The 22184-nt window shown below is 41.2% G+C and overlaps 1 protein-coding gene across 1 annotated transcript; it reads right to left on the minus strand.

The window, feature by feature from the left end:
* Window positions 1–771: 771 nt before the first annotated feature.
* Window positions 772–19138, minus strand: CPLX4 (complexin 4). The gene is made up of 3 exons (XM_068665473.1): window positions 18972–19138; window positions 15848–15935; window positions 772–2308 (listed from the first exon to the last, which is right to left on the minus strand). Exons 1-3 carry the CDS (start codon window positions 19136–19138, stop codon window positions 2081–2083), a joined length of 483 nt encoding a protein of 160 aa, XP_068521574.1. The 3' UTR covers window positions 772–2080.
* Between the last annotated feature and the right edge of the window lie 3046 nt (window positions 19139–22184).

Here is a 22184-nt window from a genome sequence, read left to right on the forward strand (position 1 = left end):
TGCCAGATAAAAGAGGCAGGTGTTCTTCCTGTACTTAAGTCTGAGGAGACCCAGCTGTCTTCTGCATCCCCCGGAAGATCCTCCCTGTGGGTGGTGGGGCCTTCCACAAAGTCAATCCATACGACCACCCAATTTTTCTCCACAAAACTCTAATTTCCCAGGGCTTGGCAGAGCCACCACAGGTGGTAAAGGACATGACCCAGCACTGGCAAAGAGAACTCAGAACAGGGTGAATTGCACATCTGGAGCACACTGTGCTTTGTAGACCAATGTTCTGTGCTTTGGAGAAGAGAAGGGAGAGGAGAGGAGAGGAGAGGAGAGGAGAGGAGAGGAGAGGAGAGGAGAGGAGAGGAGAGGAGAGGAGAGGAGAGGAGAGGAGAGGAGAGGAGAGGAGAGGAGAGGAGAGGAGAGGAGAGGAGAGGAGAGGAGAGGAGAGGAGAGGAGAGGAGAGGAGAGGAGAGGAGAGGAGAGGAGAGGAGAGGAGAGGAGAGGAGAGGAGAGGAGAGGAGAGGAGAGGAGAGGAGAGGAGAGGAGAGAGGAAAAAAGGGAAGCAAGGAGGGAATGAAAGAGAAAGAAAGGAGACAAATCATATTTAGTGCATTTATTCATTTTGAATGAATATTTTTACTTGTTTTGGTGGAGACAGAGAAAGAGAGAGACTTATAAACCTGTAGGAAGGTGCTACACACAATCACCTGCATATTTCATTCACAGACTATCTCTTGTAAAACTTACAAAGTACTTCATTTCACAGAATATTTGGGCTCCTCATGAGCAGCATGGTATGCATCAGCCATGTGTTAGAGCAGTATGGCCCCTGTATGGATTAGCATGCATGGTAACTCATTGCCGTGCAAGTGCAGAGACAGATCGATGTTCACATCTGCCTTAAGCACAGGGCCAGAGAGGTGCCCTGTGCTGGCCCAGGTTGCTCGGGTCTCTGGGCCAGTGGCACAGGCAGCCAGCTGGGTGCTCATGTGGGGCTGGGCTGCTCTAGCTGTTACCCAGTATCAGTCCCCCTTGCTGGGGAGTGGGAGCTGTCGGGTCAGCACCCGCTTAGCTTCTCCACAGGAAAAAAAAAAAATAATAAAAAAAAATTTTGCTTGGTCCTGAACCTAAGGCTGTTGAAATGGGTCTGGCTTGTCCTGCGGACTCAGTCATTCAACACCAGTGAAAGACACGCTTTTTCTCATGGTTTGGGTGCACTGCCTGGGCATAGTCTGCCAGGGAGGCCAGGTTTATGTTTACCTCTGCCTGGAGCTAACTTCTAGAGTAAATGCAGTGAACTATACAAGTTACATGCTGGTATTCAAGCCCCAGAATTTGGCTCACACAGAAGCCAAGCAGAGGGGCAGTGCTGACAGCTTAGATTTGAGCTGCATTTGAAGACCAGCAGGATGCGACACTGGAGCAGCCTGGAAGAGTCTGCATTGCTTGTTGTTCGTGGTTCACTGATAGCTTACCAAGCCTTGGTTTCCTGCAAAGTCCCACTCATTCCTATGTACAATGACATTATTGTCCCAAGCTATAGCATTTTATGCTTTTTTATATGTAGTACAGAGGTGTTCAAAACCTTTTTTTTTTAAAAAAAAAAAAAAAAAGTTTTGCAAAAAACATCAACATTTGAATATTGGTTTTCTTTCAAAATGTTTGAAACAGACATTTTATTACATATATATATATATGTTTCCTTCTGAAAGCAGTATTAAATGAGTGATTACCTATATGTTATGCAACAGAAGCACAATTTTAATTACAAAATACACATTTAGTAGCATTTTGATCAGTTTGAAAAAATGGAAAAAGGCACATCTTTCCCCCCCCCCCTTTTTTTTTTTTTTTTAATCCATCTTTTTCCCATGGAAAAATGTCATGTTAAAAAATTAGGATCATTTCTAACTTTGCACTAAGCAAGTCACAGCACTTAATTTTTGACCCCCTGGAGGTTTTAAAGTCTCTCTCCCTCTCTTTTATATTTACATTTACTGCTATAGAGCTAAGTGCATTCTTCTGCCTGCCCTCACCCCCCACTCCCGTGAGACAAGGTTGAATTCACAGCCCTGGGGTAGCAGTGCCTCTTCTACATCACAGAACACTTCTGCTCAGCAGCCTGTTTCATTTCAGTGAAGGTGGCTTGTGCCTTTTCTTTGATCGCATCCATGTCCATATTCTGAATATTCTGCAACTGTCCCAGGATAGAGTCCTTGTCCTCTTCTTCTACCTGATCTTCTGCCACCATCTTCTGAAGGTCTTCTGGCAAACCCACATCATCTCCAGCCATCTGTATTTGATTCTCATCCAATTCACTCTGATACAAAACAAAATAAAAGCAGTACATGAGAGTATTTCTGCTTCCCCAGGACCTAAAGAGCCTCTTTTTTGTTCGTTTGTTTGGTTGTTTAGTTTGGTTGGTGTGGGTCCTGCCCACAGGGCAGCAGTACCTGGCACACCTTGTTAGGGTGCTCACGACTAGGCTTAGTCTTTCCATGAGGCATGCGGCTGTCCCACTGCAGTTACCTCCTTGAGAAGGAAGGTGAACAGCCCAGGCTCTTCTGCCAGCATGCACAAGTTTTGGACTGCATCTTGATTACCCTTCCCTTCAGCACTGGATGCTTTGGGTTTTGCAATTTTTCTTATATGTATGTATGTATGTATGTATGTATATAGGCAAATTAAGATACTACACTTTTAAATAAAAGGCTACTTTGTGCTCCATGTGCATGCCAGGATAGCTGTAGCTGTGAATCTGTAATGCTTTCAGGTAAAAGTAGGCGGTGTGTCAGTCTGTAGAACCCAAGCCAAGATCAGGAAGAAAACCGCTGGTATTCCAGTGGCCTGCTGGAAGCTGCCCTGGAGGCAGATATATGCAGGTGCTGAGTGACGGAGGTCAACTTCCTAGAAACTGGCCACTGGAATATCATGGTAGGTGTAAGCTCCTCTTACCTAATATAGAAAGTAAACTCACTTTTTCTGCCATTTCTTTTCAGGCTATTGACAGATTGCTGTTAATCCTCCATCCATTTCATTATATGAAAATAAGTATGGCATTTGATGGCCTGATAGACTACTTTTTTGTTTTCATTACAGCTGGGAAGGTAAAATAAATGACAGTTAAAAACAGCGTGAATCTGAGCTGCTAAATGAAATATATTTTGCTTAAAGTAAAAATAGGTCCTATTTATAATGCAAGCCTAATAGCCACAGGGCTTTATTTGATCAGCTTTACTGCTTTCTACCTTTTGTATTAGGGAATGGATCAGCAAGTAAATTCACCATTTAGATATTTGCATTGAAACATGTTGTAGCAACAGGGCTGTCATGAATAGATTCTTCTGCCCCAGAACTGAATTATCTACCACTATCATGCAATGCCTGACTATCGCCTACAGTTACGTAACGAATAGCAGCCCCCCTCCCCGCCCCTCCCAAATCAGGTGCTCTATACACATGTATGCAATGAGGTCTGCAAAAAACTCACTCTGCTAAGGTCTACCACAAACCCACAAGTATATCAGTAGCACTTTGTTCAATACTTCAGTTTCATTGAAGTCACACTAGTTGTGAAACTTCTTTTCTACTCCTGTTCTGGAGTTTCAATCTGGAAGGTTGCTATTACTTTTGTGTTTCATATACTTTCTGTTAGGCAGCAATTAAATAACAATAATAATAATAAAAAAAAAAGATAATGCTCAAACTGTACAAAATTTTATATTAAAACAGAGAGCATTTCATCTGGATACCTGCAATTTTAATAGCTAGACATGCTCAGGAGAATAGACTGGAAAATGGCCTGCAGCAGTTTCAATCGAGAGAGAGTAAGGGAGAGATGAGATTTGGTGATTATCAAAAACTGGTTTCAGCAAGGTTTGACACAGGCCCTGCAGTTTCTGTCTTGGCCATGCCAATGCCAAGTCCCTGTAGCAGCTCACTGTTCTAGCAATGAGACAGTAAATGACCTTCCCCTTTTAAGACCCTTTGCATTGGCAGAGGGGCATGAAGAAAGCTGCCTTAATGCAAATAGGATTTCTGACACAACTGAGGTCTTTCTGGGTTTTCAGTGAACTATAAAAGGAGCCTGCCCAGTTTGAGTGTTTAATATGAAGTATCTTCTACTTAGAACTTCGCACAATACGAAGGTCACACAGTGTAAGAAAACTTAGAATTACTGGATAAAAGGTCTCCATCTTCACCAGACCATGTCTAAACCTTATCTAGGCCTTTGGTTGGCACTCCAAGTCATGACGAAGAGCAAGGGATACCTGGCACATAATCAGAGCAATGCTGTAGTGCTGGTAAGTGGGATAATAGGAGGACTTAACAAAAGAAAGGATGGAGTTTTGCTGCACGTCTGAGAAAGCAAAAAGAGACAAGAGAAGGAACTGGTTAAGCAATTAAAAGGGCTGAGATGCAGTAGGCACTAGGCACACTTGCTTCCTGCCCGCCTGTTGAAACACTCTATCAGTGGGGCTATGTCAATTTTTCAAACAATGGCGATTTTGTTCACATTTTGTTGTGGATTCTGATGGATCTTGAGCACAGAAGAACAGGATATTTTGACACAGTTCACACATCAAAGATAAGCATTAATGCTTCATTACATCTCCAAAATGAAGCATGACAGCAGCAAAGGCCTGATATGAATAAGTAGCAATGCTGTCAGCAGGAGGTGTTTTTGAGAGTGAGAGGGGTCTTGGGTTTGCATGAATGAATGAATGCAAGGGTGAATGGAAGGATGTATATGAGCAATGGCTGTGTAGTTTCAGGCTTTTGCAAGAACAAGCAGGCGGGTATGCTTGACTGCATAGCCACTATTTACTGTTACATTTACTTGCACAGCATTATGCTTGTAATAACTATACTTCCCTTTAATCTGATTTCCCCCATTTCTTCTGAAAAATACAGAGAGGTTTATCATGATTGATGCTACTCAATCATGTAGCTAAAATGAGTAAGGAGATCTCTTGACCCTGTTGAATATGGTTTGCTGCCATCAAATCTGTGGGAGCTAGTAACAATATCCCAATCAGCAGAAGTGTTCTTTATTGATTGTGTAGCAGGAGCAACAGTTTAAGCTTTTAATCCACAAGCAATAGCTATCAGAGGAGTTTTCCTTCTGAAATTCTCCCACATCACAGTACAGGATGATAAAAAGATACTGGGCTACTTATTGAAGAAGTCTTCCTAAGCAGCCGATGACACGTTTTCTTTCCTTTAGAACTGCTTATAATTTATCATCACTGCATGCTAGCATATATTTTGTGGAGAAATGGACATACAATGCACATGAAGGCAATGTTGGCGAGTTGAATTACTGTTTGGCATGTTTTTGCAGCAATGTCCCCTGTCCTGCTGAAGTCTGAGATGTGATGCATGGCACAGTTTGGGGTTTCAAAGTGATCTCTGACCAAAGATGAATGTATCCAGATGTGGTTGAAAGCAGCAAAATTCTGCCAGAGTCACTGAAATTCCACCTGCTTCTATCCTCTTGATATATAGCCTGGCCTTGAGTAGACTCAATATGAGCTCCAACACAGGAGGGTTGCTCAACAGCAAGCAAAGAAGCCAGCAAGATGCATTGCCTCTTCTTTTTTCTTCTAAAAGTTGTCAGATCTGGTTCTGTTCCTTTGTTGTTTAAATGGAAATGTTACCTTAAATATCTGATTTTACCCAGTGTTGGGGGGCGGGAGGGAGGTTGTTTTGTTGTTGTTGTTTGTTTTTAAGCCTGGTGGAAACAAGCTTTGCTTTCTCACAAGAAGAGATGAGACAGTTTTCCCACAGAATGTTCTTAAAGTCAGGTAAATGCTGCTGCAAGCATCTGCGTACACGGTGAGCATGCAGCTCCAAGCACACACTTTCAGAAGCCCAGAGCAGGAATGCGGTGCCGGAAATGCACAATTATGTCTGTTAGTTGCAGGCAGCAGCTTGGGATCAGAGTGCAAGCAGGGTCTGCAGCTCCCTGCTGTCCCAACATGCACACAGGTGGGGACTGTACCTCGCTCAAAGCCAGGTACGGCTGCAGTAGTGATGGAGGCACTACCCTGCATCAGAATACACCCATCTTGGACCACAGACAGCATCCAGATAGGCAGTGCTAGTGGATAGGACAGGTTGGGGGGGTCTCTGACAAAGCCACACAGAAAGCCCCCCTTCCCTTAGTAAACCTACAGCAGGCTGGATCGTCTGTCTCCTCGTGAATTAGCTCTCCTATCTCCATAGTCTCCAGGTCTCTGCAAGTGCTCAGCCACCCTTTTAGGGTCTCTGAGAACACAGAAACAACATCTATTCCTAGCAAATTAAATATACCTCGTGCTGGTCTCTTGCCCCAAGGCCAGCTGGCCTGCAACAACCCATGGCTATGCTATTGAGCTTTTTTGCCCTACAAAACAGGGTGGTCCCATCTAACTCCCTGTTGGGAATGCCTGTCCCAGCTCCCAAACCAGCCCTGGGAACTGCCTGGGAGAGTGCCCAGGCCAAAACTGGGACAGACACTATTCTGACAATTCAGCAGCACAGATGCTGGAGCCTGAGTGCCTGGGAGTGTTCTTTGACCCTGATTATGCACCTGGTGCAGTAATGCGGGTCAATGGATCAGACTCGGCCAGATCCATTTTGTTACAGGAGCGATCCAGCTCTGAGTTCTCTGTACAAATGTGGCAGGCAGCTGTAAGCAGAAAACAGGCTGTCTATTTTTATCAAGTCTGTAAGCAAAAGTGATGAAAGCTTACTGACTAATCCCCAGTGGAGCCAAACTGTTTTCCAGCATCACTAAGTGACACGTAATTTTCCTTTTGGTTATCTTCCTGCCATAAAATTTACCTGTGCCTATACACAGAGACCAGTAGATAGGAGAACCCAGACCTGATCCTGTCTCTTGTCCCCTGCAGCGTACCAGCTGTGTACAGAACCAGAGCTCACCGACAACTTGACCTGCAAGCAGGAGCCACCACGAGTGATGCAGCATCATGGTGCTGACCTGGCCTCTCCCCGCGAGCCTCTCCTGTGCCATGTCCATGGCCATGCTGGGACCACAGATAGGGCACCGGGCAGGATGAAGTAGAAGGCAAGAAGTGAATAAAAGGGTTTTTTGTTGGGTAGTGTTTTTGGTTAGTTGGTTCGTTGGTTGGTTTGTTTGTTTTGTTGTTGTTGTTTTTAAACACACATTATTACTTGCATCACTATGCATTAACGAGGTTTTAGCATATACATTTTTGGATGACACTCCTCTGACCATAAACACAGGTCTTCAGGAAAACCACAGAGGGGATAGTGCGATTTCCAAATTTCAAATAAAAGGATGCTGAAAGCAATTTGTGTTCCCACAGACACAAACTCACCAGGACCATCTTCTTTTCTTGCCTGATCTTCTCTATTGCACTTACTTGTAATTACTGAATCTTTCCTGATTCTGGAAATGAAGTTTCTCAAGTTCCATAGTTAGTGGAGTTGCTCAGTCTAGTCCCACACTACTAGTATTTTAGATGAAAGCCTTCCTCTAAACAAAACTAAACTAGATGAGATCAAATCACTAGCTTGCAAAACATAGCATATGGTGTAACATCTCTTTTCACCCTATCTTAGATACCAGATTTATGCTAAGGTGACCCTGCCCTGCTGTGTGTGTAGAAAGCAGTTTACAAGAAAGCAAGTGGAATGAAATCAGCTGGCATGAATGTTCAAAATGGATGTTCAAACAAGTGGTAAAAATGCACTTTGTTTTGTATGGAGGTGATGCACTGAGTACTCTGCAGAGGCAAAAGTTGTCCACAGACTAAATGTCTCACGGCTAAAAACATCTTTCTGATGACAAACCTAAGTTGACAATTCTGTTAATAGGATTAGGTTCATTAAGGGACTGCTTTCTCTTATAAATCTGTCCCAGATAGCATGGAGTTTTAGATTTTGAACTGAAAAGGGGGCCCTGCTTAGTTCTGAGTTTCATGTTTTCCTTTGCAATGTGTGCTAGTGAATGATACTAGCAATATTCAGAGTTTCTATCCCATAATGCGCTACCTGATATGACTTGCAATTTTCAGAATAACTAATGTAGCTGGTCTACGTTATCACAAGTCTGAGAGCATTTTGCTGGCATAATTTTGTGTCATAGAATTGATTTTTTTTTTCAGGGACATACGCTACGTATGTAATAATATCTTTTATTTTTTTCCTGTTTTCATAAATGTTGGTGAAAAGAAAGGAGACCTTCATGCAATAAATGTAGAAGTATTTTCTATAAGTAGAAAAAAAAAATTGAAAAGAAAAGCATGTCCTGCTAAATTACTTGAAACCACTGAAAATCAGAGAAGCAAAGTATATGCTTAATAAATTCTTTGCTGGCTTAGAGCTCCTGTCCTCCCTGAGAGGCAGGTCCTCTGTACTTGTTACTGAAGCTATGCTTAGTGTGTACCACAGCCAAATCCTGCTGGAGACGGGGCATGATGAGGCAGCAGCGCACTGGTAGGAGGTCAGCCAGGGGCAGCTGCAGAGACCTTAACACCAACCCAGAACTGGAGAGAGCACTGCAGATGGGAGACTTCCAAAACCACAGACACCTTGCTCCTCTGGCTTTTATGCGAGAGCTGGGTATGTGGTTATGCCTTTGAAAGAAGCATTTTTTAGGGCCTTACGGAGTGTGAAGAGGATGTGGGGAAAAGCTGTTCAGTAGCTGTCTCAGCACATGCTTCCAAAAAGGAAAACGAAGCATAACAAATGATCTAGTGTGATTTTACTACATGTCCACTATCTAGACTAATGTCTAGAGATTTAGGCCAACAATCCAATCAACCACTTAAAATCTTGTACTTCCCTGTTTTGCATAATTAATCTTTCTGTAATTAAACTCACCCCCAGGATATTTTTTTCCTCTTTCTGTTCTTGTCATTCTGCTGAGTACCTGCAGCCCAGAACAAATGGTATATTGCAGCTGATTAATACAGAATAGCATGGTGGATGCTCCTTATATCCCATGTATGACACTGGTCATGCACAGAGCTAACATATATGCACATTTCTCTCATATATGCACTCTTTCTCTTCTGGCTGGACATTCTGTTCAGAGGGAATCTGAAGATGAGTTATGTTTGGCTAGACTTTCCGACGCCAGGCTATAGCTGTGAGCAGCTGCCTACTGCTCCCTAACACACTCCCTGCAGAAACAAAAAATCAGCTTTATTCACACAGCATGTATCCTGCACGTTCCTCGGGCCCTGTGCTGTGTGCAGGCAGCATGCACAGTCTGTCTGTCTGTCTGACTGCCTCATCAGGACTGCACGGCTGAGCTGAGGCGCTCAGTGGCTTCGGCTCAGCCCAGGCAGGCCCGATGCCCTGCAGACGGCCTGTGCAGCCTGTAGGAGGTACGCAGGTCTGGTACCTGCTGGAAACATCAGACTACACAGTGCAGACATGTATGTCTATTTAAAGGGACACTCAGCCATAATACCAAGACCTCTGGGCAGTGAAAAAGAGTAAAGTGTAAGTACAAGTACAAGTACAAGTAAGCGTGTGGCCTTGGGAGCAACCCGCAGAAGGCCAATCATACTTTGATTTAAATGGGGCACTTATATGAGAAGCAATAGGCGTGGCAGAAGTCCTCCATTTTTGAAAATGACAAACTGAATGTCTTCAGATAATTTTAAAAGCCCAATGCCCTTACAGAGAGTTTGTTGATCTGAAATGAGTTTTTATGTAGAACTGTATTCATTTCAAATTTACGTATGAAAGCTTTGTTCAACATTTATACATTTGGAGGGAAGGGTGAGTGGAAGTAGCTTAGGCAAGGCTTTCTCCACAGAATATTTTCCCCTGATTTTTTTTTTTATTGTTTGTTTATTTTTTGTTTGTTTGTTTGTTTGGTTGGTTGGTTTTGCTTGCAAAAAGACAAGTTTTTAAAAGCTAGAGAAAAAAAATATTTTTCACCTCAGATTATGAATGAGGCCTACCAGACTGGTTAAATACAAATGGTGTGATTTTATCTAAGTCACAAGATTCATTCATTTTTCAACCAAATTGCAAAGTTTGCCTTTAGGTTCAAGCAAATAATTGTGATTTCACATAAGAGTGATGTAGTTTTATGAAAATGGCACTAGAGGGCCTTCGACAGCTCAGGGTTAGACACAGCATCTACCGCCTCATAGAAGAAATACATTATTTATAACTGGTGTTTACATTATATAATCACTTTCTGAGCCTAGGTTTCCTGATTTGTTTCCTAATTTGTAATTGTTTCACTGCTAAATCCTTTACTTCTGGCATTTCTGATGTTTTAGTAGGTAATTCTTTAAACAGTACATCAGAGATGATTGCAAACGTTCTAGTATTTAGTTGTGCTTTCCACAGAAAAAGCATACCTATTTAATTTTATTCCTTACACACTCTAGGATAGTTTTTAAAATTACTCAGTTACATTTGACTTTGATCCCAGTACAGGGATCAGGCCAGGTAATGTGTCTGAGGGGCTAGCAAGCTGAGGCCAAAACTGCAGTAAGGACTGCTTATATCTAATCTAAATCTCCCCTCTTTCAGTTTAAAGCCATTCCCCCTTGTCCTATCCCTACACCCCTGACAAGGAGTCCCTCCCCAACTTCCCTGTGGCCCCCTTTAAGTACTGGAAGGCCACTGTAAGGTCTCCCCGGAGGCTTCTCTTCTCCAGGCTGAACGACCCCAGCTCTCTTGGCCTGTCTGCATAGGAGAGGGGCTCCAGTCCTTGATCATCTTTGTGGCCTCCTCTGGACTCCCTCGAATACATCCATGTTCTGGGGACCCCAGTGCTGAACACAGTGCTCTAGGTCTGTAGCCGTGCAACCTTGCATTTTTCTTCCTCACTTCAGTAAACCACTTTCCTCTGGTAGACATCAGAAGACATTGAAGCTTCAGCCTTGCACAAGCACTTTGCAATGCTTGTGCTTTGACAAAGGTAAAATTGCAGGACTCGGCAGCTCCTGGGAAGGTTTTTCCTTCAGCTTTTCTTTAAGTTGGGTCACCACTAGCCTTGGGGTGACTCAGTGTTCCCTGCTGTTACATGACCTCTGTGATGGCAATCCTGAGCAATCACAAATGAAATACCCTGGGGTATTAATAGTTTATTAGTGGAGAATATTTTGAGTGTGTTGGACTTCCTGTTCATAATTAATCCCATTGCTGCTGCCTAATTAATATAGAAACGGAGAAGTTTCATGGGTAGTTCTCAACCTTGACCAGGGCCATCATCCCAATTAAATGTCTCATCCCAGAACAGAAAGGGCTGGAAAATGTGGGCTACTTACTGCTAGAATATTGTAATTACACTGGTATAATAAGAAAAATTCTATCTACCTGGGCTCTAAATCAATGAAGAATATGGGTTCTTAATTTTCTTGAAATTCCTTGGAGTTTATCACCTGAATACCTTTGCAGTTATGCATCACAGAGCAAGAACATAGGACTTTAGTTAAACACAACTGAGTTCATCCCATTTGGAAGCTGAGTGACACGACAAGGGCCACCAAAACACAGAGAAATCCATATCTTCATGTGACTGATGGACCAGCAAGCCCCAAAATCTGCTGACTACAGGAGAGGCAAAAAAAAAAAAAAAAAAAAAAAAAAAAAAAACACAGAGACCACACAGATCACAAGGTCATAACAATATTTGTGAAGGTAAAAGCAAACAGGGAAATCCAGGCAACAGCCAGGAGGCATTTTCAGGAAGCATTTGCTCAAATGACAAAATTTCAGTAAGTCACTGAAGTTGTATTTCACATAACTGTACCTGAAGCACATCTTAAGGAAGCTGGAAGAATAAATCTCTTAAGAAATCCTTTGCAAGCATTGAAAGAGTAACCAGGCTAAGAGCAGTTTAATAGCATATAAACCACTAGTGCTCAGGCTCAGTAATTCCTGGGAGAACTCACATGACTTTTTAACAATAGGGGAATAAGCAGGCTACACAAACTTGAGTCTGCAAAGCCCTTCCAGAAGTGACCTTTACTCAGTGCCACTGCACAGGCCCGAGCCCAGGGAGAGACGCAGCCTGGGGTCAGCAGAGGGAAGGCTGCCTGCAGGGCAGCAGGCTGCAGGAGTGCAGCCACTGCTGTTTGTGTCAGGACAAACCCAGGGAAGGGAGTGCTTCCTGAGCTTCCCCCCTTCACCCAGTGAATCTGCCAGGCCAACTGGAGAAGCTGTGTCATGGGCACCTCATGCAGAGCTGCAGTGCTTGCTAGGCTGAACCATAGATGAGAAACCAGAGCATAGAATGAATAAATGTTATGCATGTGCATTGTAGAGAAATTCAGTAAACTCAAGACACAAATATTCTTCTCCCTCCTTGTAAGAGTCCAAACTACACAGTCTCTGGGAACTATTTGTAACACTGCTTAAGACAGCATTGATTCAAGCAAAGACAAACTTCCTTGTTCTCCAGGAGACATCGAAGCCTTTTGGTGCATTGATTTCCTCACTGCAGTGCTCTACAGTGCCTGATAAACAAGGCCAAAAGTTGCAAGGCCATTCAAATCTTCTGCTGTTCACTGTCCTGTCAGTAAGACTTGAGATCACAACCTGCACTCTCCTCTTAAAACCAAGCTGGCAATGAGCCCAGAAATTTAGGACACCCCAGCGTCTCACTAAGTTCAGGTTCAAGCTCAAGTTTGTGAGCATAGAGTGAAAGATGGGATTGTTCTGCTAATTTCAGCTAAAGCAGAGTATAAATTATTTATTTTTATAGTAATAGAAAGTGTTCTTAAGCTTTCATTTGTGCTTACTGCTATTTTAGTAATAGGTAGTAATGGTAATAGAAGGATGGTTGGACTAGATGATCCTGTGGGTCCTTTCCAACCTTGTGTTTCTATGATTCTTTCTATAAGAACCAGTGTTTTATGGATTAGGGGTGGAATGCTTCTTGCCTAACTTCAGCTAGTCTAACGTAGCAATGTGACCCCTTCTGTGGGAGGCATGCATGGAGGTGAGCCAACTCCACCTTAAACACCTCTCTGGAGGTTTGGCTAGATGAGGTTTCATGCTCGTTTCTTTCCATTGATGACAGAGTCCCTGAGTGGCTGTATTGCATCAAGTGCTAATTTTTTTAGCAGCTAAGTGTACATATGATGGATTCTTCACCTTCCTCAATTTTAATTAACCAGCAAAACAATGAGAAATACTGACCAGAAAATAAACAGTAACGACTCAGAGCTGGCAGGCAAGTAGCAGTAATATTAGCAAGCTCCAAAACTGCTAAGAAGAAAATGCTTCCTTGGGGGATATAAATTAAATTTTTAAAAACACTAACATTTCCTGGCAGTAGCAGTTCTGAGCAAACACTGTTCCATACTACTGCTTTCCTGCCTGTTGAAGAAGCCTATGAAATAAACATAAAAACAATCTTTCAAAGCACAGAATCACGAGTTATTTTCTCTGTGTTGGAGCAAACAGTGCAGCGTACTCTGGATAAAATGGAAAAGCATAACTAATGGACAACACCCGCATGCCAAAAAACACTTGGTTGAACTAACTCATAGGCTTTCAATTCTGTGGCCCAGAGAACAATCTCAAATTTTAGGGAGTCCCTAAGTGCATGGTAGTAATTTGCACACATGAGTCTTCAGTTACTTCTTCAAAATGAATGGGAACTAAATGTAACTTCAACTTTACAGATGTTTGAGCAGAGTACCATTAAATGCTTCAGGATGACAGGGAGATATTGCATGAATTGGAAAACAATGTTCCTTGTCCTTTGGGGAAAACAAACAAACAAAAAAAAAAAAACAATGGGGGGGGGTATTTCATATTTTCACTGTATATTCAAAGGAATTTAGACAACAAAAGTCAGAGCTTAGGGCACAGGGATGGGATTCATCTAATCTAACAACTACGAACAACTGTAAGAAAACAGGTATCTAACCTAACATCAGCACTCAGGCTTCCACTAGTGATTGAAACTTTCTGTGGAATACTTTTGATTTCATCTGATGTTTAGAAATAGTGTATTATTGTTCTCTATTTACTTCCTTTACAGTGGTCATGAATTGACACATCTCCATTGCATCCCCTCACAGGCACGTTTAACCGATGCTTGTGCCAAGGCCATCCGAAACTGCAGATTGCTTTTGTTGTTCTCCTATCATTTTAAGACAGAGTGATTAAAACTGCATTCCAGTTTCAAGTTGTTAAAGACTGCTGATGTAACCTAATAATGTTTTCTGATTTTGGTGTCTATCCCTTTCCTAATGATTCTTGAAATTTCTATTTCCCCTTGGACACCAGTGAGGACTCCTCTGACGTTTTCTGTGACTCATTTGCAATGACTTTGAGATCTCTTTCTTGACTGGTAGCAGTTCATTTGAAACCACCCATCCATAACATGCAGAGATAGGGCGGGTTTTTCTTCTTTCACTACTCTTGCAGTGCACCTCATGCAGCGTTTCACTGCCCATTCACTCACTATCATTATCGTTTCCTGTAACTGCTTAAGCAAGTTTTAATTTCAACACCCTTAACACTTCTGTACATTGAACTCCCCCAGCTAATTACTGAATATGTTAAACAGCTCAGATTTTTCGCAAAAATCTTATTGCTTACCCTCTCCATTGTGAGGACTCATCATTACTGTCCTTTTTCTCCTAGCTTTTAAATATTTAGTACTTCATGGACCTTCCTTCCCGTTCCACTACAGTTTGTTTTTTTCAAAGAGCCTCTGGGGAAGGAATTTGACCAAAGGTGTTTTTTTTTTTTAATCTAAAACTAATCATTTTCACCTTTATAATTAGTCATCTCATCAGAGCATGGTGATCAATTTGAAAGGTTGGGCTGTCTGATACAAAGGTCTTTTTACTCTTCTTCCCATCACATGATTTTTGTCCATATATCTGTTAGCTATCTTTGGTAGTTTTCCCCGTTTTCCCCACATTTCCTTTAAATAAGTCAGTTACTGATCTATTTTCCCATCTATATCTTATGGAGACTTTTTTTTTGTTTTTTTTTGAAAACATGTTCACATTTGCCATCTTCTGAGATTCAATGGCAGACAGAGTACCTCGGTAAGTATGGCCATTCATAATCTGAAAGTCCTTTACAACTCTTGGCTAAATACCCCATGGCCCTGGAGTACTGTGCATGGTGTAACAACCTCCTCTGACAACCCTGAGTGGAGAAAATTCCTCTGATTCACTCCCACAGAAGAGACTGACTGACTGTTCGCAACCTAAGTTGCCACCTGGGCTTTCTGCCACGACCCAGAAGTTATCACGGCTGCTTCCTGCTTTTAACAAACCTCCACATTTCAGTTGTTTGCAGCTTCTGATGTCTATCTCTATATATTTGTTATGTTTTGTTTTGTTTTCTGGGAATACATTGCAAAATAAGGCAGCAATAAGGAAAAGCAGCACTAAAGAAATAAAGAATGGACTGTTTGCCCTACTTGAAAGACGATAATACAAATGAGCACTCAGAAGTTTGGAGAGTTCAAGTGTACAGCTTGTAGAAGAGTTTTCAGTAGTTTTGCTTATTTACTTTCTGGTTTATTATTATATATTTTTTTTTATTTAACTGGTGTATGTTGCTGATTTAAGAACATAAGTACTAGCTGCAAGGCTCAGTCAGACCAGATGTCCAGCTTGCCAGGTCTCCTATTTCAGATCTGACATTACAGAGATTACTACAAGAATCTTTCTATTTAATTCATCTACTGAGAAGGAAAAAAGGGGTCTAAAACCAGCAGTCACTAGGAAAATCCATAGCTGTGTCCACCTTGGCTTCTGTACTGAGCTGCAGCAAGGATCTTGCTAACGAAGGCAGTTGGTTGCTTTCGGAGTTCTGCACGGGCGCTGTCTGCTCTAAAAACAGCCACTGAGGTAGGTGAAGTCACAAACTACAGGCTTACCTTAGGGAGTCTGTACTTTTCTCTCAGATGAACCCTCAGACAGGCTCTCTCTGCCTTTTTCTGTGCAAAGGCTGCATCTCTTTCCATCCTGGAAATCAGAAAGAAAAAGAAAAAAAAATAAAAAAGGGGGAAAAAAAAAGGTTCTTCAAGATACTGATGAAATACTGTCTGTTACAATGGCAGAAGTTATTCCTGAAGTCATGTAACTTGCTCACAGGCACAAAAAGAGTGATAACAACAAAGTGATGCTCAGGGGCTCAAATTCCTGAATCCCAAGCTTGCTCTCAGTGCACCTCCCTTAAGTACGATGAAGAATGAAATACTGCTTGTCTGGAGTTTGTGTCAGTACAGGCTGTTATCGCTCGCTGTAGCAATTCTAATACACAAAGCAGAAAATTTATGCTTGTTCCTTGTTTATCCCACCAGGTGCACTCACAGTGATGGCAATGTTCCTGTTCTGCAAGCAGGACATTCTTCTAGCTTGGAAACCCATGGTAGAATGTTTTTTCTAGGTCAGACCAAAAAGTTCACCTATCCTAGAGTCCTGTCTACAACAGTGGACAGTGGCAGACAAACACAGAATTGAAGAGCAGGATAGGCATCCTGTATCATAACCGTCCAGCTTCCTAAATGCATTACTTTAGGGACTGCTGGAGCTGGAAATTGGCCCTACATCATCTTCAATAGCTTTGGATGGCTTTTGTCATCTGTAAATTTTCCCAGTCCTTTCTTAATCATTTATTGCTTCAGAGCATCCTATAACAACTGACTCCACAGCTTCTCTCTGTGGAAAAGTGCTTCTTTTGCCTGTGATTTTATAAAATGCTTTAATTCAATTTAAAGATTCTTCATAAAAATTCTTTGTTAGATTACTTAGATATTTATTTCAAAATGTGTGTTGTCAAAGATGATTTCTGGTAATATTTGATTTTTATTTGATTTTATTTTTTTTTTCAGAAGAAGCTTCATAGAAATTCTCAGGCAAAATTGTTTTGTTCCATTTTATCATGTTGAAAATTTGTCACATTGGAATGAAATATAACCTTTCCTCTGCTTCCACAAAAGAGTTTTTGCATCACTCTTCCTCTCTCTCATTTTTTAAAAGAACTAGTTCACATCAACTGCAAGCCATCTTAAACTTCTTTCATCCAGTAATAGATGGGATGATTGGGAAAAGGGTTTTTTTTTGCACTTCCTGCACATTTTTGCCTTCTTTCTCAACCTTCCTCTTCTCCTGCCCATTCCTTCTCCACAGGAGCCCGTACTGGCCCAGGCTGGTGTCGGGATATGTTCCCACAGGGTAGTGCTCCCTGCGATGTTACAGATCCCTTTGGGTGCTCTGTGAGGCTCAGGGGAAGGAGGGGGTTTTCTATTTAGGTAGATCTGAGCTTTTCACTTGTTCTGGCATCACAGGAAGACTTGGCAATCTTCCACCATTGCCTGGGCCCTGATCTTACACCCTGTTGTTCTGGAGGATTTAGTTATTCCCAGGAATGTGAAGATTTGTGGCTACAGGAAGCAGATATAAGGGTTGTTGCATGACAGCCAGGAGCTGATGTACAGCACAAACTGGTGCCCCCCCCCCCCCGCTTTTAAACTCTTTTGATGCTGGAGACAAACTCTAGAACCATGCTGGAAACTGCTGGCACAAGCCAGCTGTTTGTCTCTGCACTTTGCTGAGAAACAGCAGTCCTTGAATTTTTGTGGGTTAGTCACAAAACAAAACAAAACAACAACAACAAAACAAAACAAACAGCAACAACAAAAAAAGACAGGACAGTCATGTATCAAGGTGCCTGAGTATGACTCCAGCAAGGCACTTTACATCCCTGACCTCCACTCTGTACAGCTGAAAGCTGGGTAAAATCCAGACAGCCCCTGAGCAGATGTTCTGCCTGTGCCGAAGATTTCTGACACACATTTACATAACCACACAGCATGTGCTATCCTCAGCCACATCTTCTCTCTGAAAGTACTGCAGATGTTCCTACTGTAGTTCCAAATTGTACTTTCAGAAGTGCTCCTGCAGTGACTCCTCAATACATTTCTGTATGTAACAGACATGCCACACTTGAAAACTTCATACAAGTAATAGTTTTTCCTGCATTCTTCCCATTCCAGGAATCCTGGTTTGACTTTCTCTCTTTCAAATATCCTGTGACAAAAAGACATAGCAAAAAATTCTGCATTTTATTCAAAAATGAGTATTACCCACTCAAGGTTTTATGATAGAAACAGCTGCTGCTAAATACAGACCTGGATACCTCAAATTCCGTCAGTCATTAGCCTTTCACCTATAATCATCTTACGTGAAGGATTTACACAACCATTATGTAATTGATCATTAGAAGAACAGATGCACCTGAGATTTAAAAGTCAATTGTTTTCTTATAAAGAAAGCAATTATAAATTATGCATGATTTGACTTACACTAAAAGTCCTTTATTTTACTTCTGTTTTGATATTGGAACATAACAAGTGGTGAAGATTATAACTACAGAAAAAAAAAAAATTACATTCATGACATTTAATCATCTGAAAAGTTCTGCTTTATTCAAGTAGATTTTAGGAAAAGTAACTAAAAATGCAACTAGAAGAAATAACCATCTTAAAACTTATGTCTAGATAGATATTAGCTGTTTTACATAGCACTCATTACTTTTTCTGTGTCTGCCATGATAAACATGGACCAAGAAAGAATTATACATGTAAAGTGTACTACACATAGAGTGCTAGGAGAGCAAATCATATGGATTTTAAAATCAACTACTACAATATAACCACCTTTGTACATGTGAAAGAAGTGTTATATATAAGGCAACTCCAATTAAGAATTAATCCAACACATCAAGCTGTGGTGAGAGCAGGAGAGTGTAGGAAAGAGTTGTAGGATGAGGGGGGAGAAGGGGGAATACAATAGTTTATCATTTACAGTTGGTGAAGTTTTATTTTGGAAAGCTTCTCCAAAAAAGGCTTTTCTGCTAAAAAAAAAATATATATATATATATATATATATGTTTGGAGCCCTAACCCTAGGAATGTCTGTCTTCTTCTTGGGTTATTTTTACCTGCACAAAGTCACAAAGAATCAGCCCCATAATGGTAATAAGCATCAGGTACTCACTTCTCCTCAACCACTTGCTTTTGATATTCTTCATACTCCTCTCTGGTCATTCCTGCAGCGGCTGCTGGGTCGGAAGGAGTGCTTTCTTCCTTGTTTTCTTCCCCTCCACCTCCAAGTCCCAAATTCTTTACCTGGTTGCTCAACATACTTTTCATTAGGAAGGCCATCCTCTCCTCAAGAAAAAAAAAAAAAAAAAAAAAAAAAAAAAAAAGAGCTACAAGAAAACAACTACAAGAAAGACAAGCCAAACAAAAAAATGTTTTCAAAACTGACAGTCATAAGAGAGTTTCTACAGCCACAGCAGCTCTTCAAGGGCACAGCACTAGTGAAACGTGAATGCCAACACCAGTTTGTCAGCCATAATCTGGATTAAAGAGTGAACTCCTTAATATCTAGAGGCAGATGGTTCAGATTACTCAAAAAAAAATCATTAGATGCAGCTACCTACTTTTTATATTAATACCGTAAGCTAATTATATATATATATGTGTGTATATATATATATAAAAATTATTGTGTGCAACATCCCTTTGACATCTTCCATCTCAAAACTCTCACAAAGACCAAAAAATTTTCCAAGGAAACAATCAATGTGAAATAAAAGCCTGGTTGACTAAATGGCTATAATAAAACTGCAAATTCTGGGCTACTGAGCAGAAAATCCTTTGAGGTTTACACAGTCCAATGAGATTTGAAAACTGGAATTCTTCATTAAGAAAAAAAAAAAAAATCATTTTTATCCAGTAATATGTTATCACATTGGACAGAAAGTACATGGAATTTTAATTCCCTTTTCATATGATTTGTTTGTCTCACAGATGAATGGGGCATTACTGTCATCATTACTTTTTTTCTTTTGAAGGGAATCACATTGTGTTTTCTTAGTGTTCATTCCTTGTGGTTTATTTCACTCTTCCCTAGGCTCTATCCAATTAGATCACCACCTTGACTGGTGCTGCATAGAATAAAGGAGAAATAAATCTTACTGAGCTATTATTTGTGGGCTGCTGGTGCTAGGTTTCTAATCTGTCAAACTTTTGTTCACATCGTTAGCTTCATCAGGTTTATTCAGCTGAAGATTTGCAAGATCTGCTACCTAAATCATAGGCTATTTGACTACCTACTAAGTCTCAAATGTTCATGATTTGGAGTTTTGAATATTTATTGTACTTCGACTAGCTGCATGTGGCATAATGAAATATCCTGTCGTCTTGATTATCTAAGTGGTTCTCCTAGCACTCTCATAATTTCACTGAGAGATGGGAGGATTTCTAGTTTGCCTAATGCCTTAATCTGCATTAGAGCCTTTCTAATTAAAGCAGACCCGTTACTATTTTAAAATGGAAAAAGAAAAAAATAAAATACCAGGACCTTCTGTAATCCTGGATTATTAGTGATTAAACAAGAACCTTTGAATTTATTTTTGAAACAGAGTATCACTCAGCAGCAAGAACTCAAAATCACAACAAAATTTCTTTGATAGAATATCTATACCTATGAAACAGTTGCGTTTTTTTTTTTTTTTTTAATCAAAATTGATTTTGATAATCACTCTGCACTTTCAGAGCTATGCATAAATTGCAAGCATTTTTTGGAAGAATCACTTTTTTGCATCTGATCAACTTCGACCTTGATTTCCAAACCTTATTGTACTTGTCCAAGTGCTTAACAGAACTGAAATCATACAGGTCAGATAGCTCATCCCAGTTTAAGTAGAGAATGCTAAACCTGAGTATACCTTACTCTGAAGTTGAAAGTGTAAAACTAAACACAATTTATGACCTGTCAAAATTTGAAAACTAAAAATCCAGCATTTAGTTTATACATAAGGTATCATTGCTTCTACTTCAAAATGGACCTGGCAATAGTCGGTCTGATTTTCTTTAGCACCCAAAGACTTCCCTGTTTCAGCTTGCTGACCCTCTGAGGCATCCAAGGGCAGAATGGCTGATGGTATCCTGCATTTCCCATCCTTCTGCATTTTAGAGAAGACTGTTCAAGTGAGCTGACAACTAGCCAGCACTGTGGGCCTACTGCTGGTCCCCTGTAGCTGTGCAGGCATGCTAGCTCCACCAGAACGTGACATGTTATTGCCTCATCATTCTGTACCTGAGCTTTAAGTGGTGCTTTTCTACTTTTTTTCTCCATTTACTGGATTTGACGTGATGCATACAAGCAGGAATGGCTCTAACCTGCAACTCTTCTGCCTTCTGCTGAAGCCAAGACATCACTCATTTTAGTGGTACTTGGAAAGCCCAGCAAAAAGGTCTAATCTAGAGTCTGCCAGGAAGAAGCCAGCCTTTGGGTGACCACTATGACTGTGAGCAGTACAGCCACCCAATACAGAGAACAAGACCACAGGACTTCCTTTCCCTTATGCAGACAGCTTTGAGGGGAAGAAGCAACAAGAAAGGGCTATTTATAGATCATTTGACTTGAAGTTGACAGCTCTAAGCAGAAGCCTCTGGGGGAAAAAAAATATATATATATATAATTTCTTCCTGAAGTGTAACCTGATTCACAAAGGTGTCTTGCCCCATGTTCCTCATAACACAGTGAGAGCAGAAGGTGCTTCATCAGTTCAGGTATATCTAGCAATAGAGGTGGCTAGAGAAAGAGGACATCACAACTCTGGATAAAAGTTTTTGTCCTGCTGACCCTCACACACACTGCTTGAGCAAAGCCAACAGAAATGTGAACATCAGAAGCCAGAGGATCGTCTTCTTGATCTGCTTCATCTCCAAGCTATATCTCACCCAAGTTCACAGGACAAAAGGGTACCGTACAAACCATGTACATATCACAAAGAGGCTTTTAGTGGCTTGCAGAAGCATTTGAATGGGCAGCCTGAAGTCATACATAGGCATGTTTATGCACAGATCCTAAAATTCACCTAAGTTCAGTAACAGTATGTTAGGCATCACAGACAATCATGCTACAAGAGAAGTTTAAGATCAGATAAAAGTACCTTTTGATTGTTAGCGTGTTCTCTGAGCTTTGACAGCCATTTGATTGTTAGAATGCTGGCCCACAACATCACCACTTAGTGCCAACTGCTTCTCAAGTCCTCTTGAAGTGTTTGGCTCATCTGTATCAAAAACTCCAACAGGAGCAATGCGTTTGCACAGTGCGCTCAAAAATGTGACATGCAGCACTGATTTCAATTAATAGGTTTCAGAGACTTCTGTTATTCTTTGAGCTACTGGTCTTTAC

Source organism: Anas acuta, chromosome W (assembly GCF_963932015.1).
Source record: "Anas acuta chromosome W, bAnaAcu1.1, whole genome shotgun sequence".
Classification (NCBI taxonomy): Eukaryota; Metazoa; Chordata; class Aves; order Anseriformes; family Anatidae; genus Anas; species Anas acuta.

What these genes read in the sequence shown, in the direction of transcription:
- CPLX4 (XM_068665473.1), bottom strand. Translation starts at nt 19,138, where the DNA reads ATGGCCTTCCTAATGAAAAGTATGTTGAGCAACCAGGTAAAGAATTTG. An exon ending in AAGCAAGTGGTTGAGGAGAA is followed by an intron (nt 15,936 to 18,971) that starts GTGAGTACCTGA and finishes TCTGATTTCCAG; the next exon opens with GATGGAAAGAGATGCAGCCT. An exon ending in AAAAGTACAGACTCCCTAAG is followed by an intron (nt 2,309 to 15,847) that starts GTAAGCCTGTAG and finishes GTTTTGTATCAG; the next exon opens with AGTGAATTGGATGAGAATCA.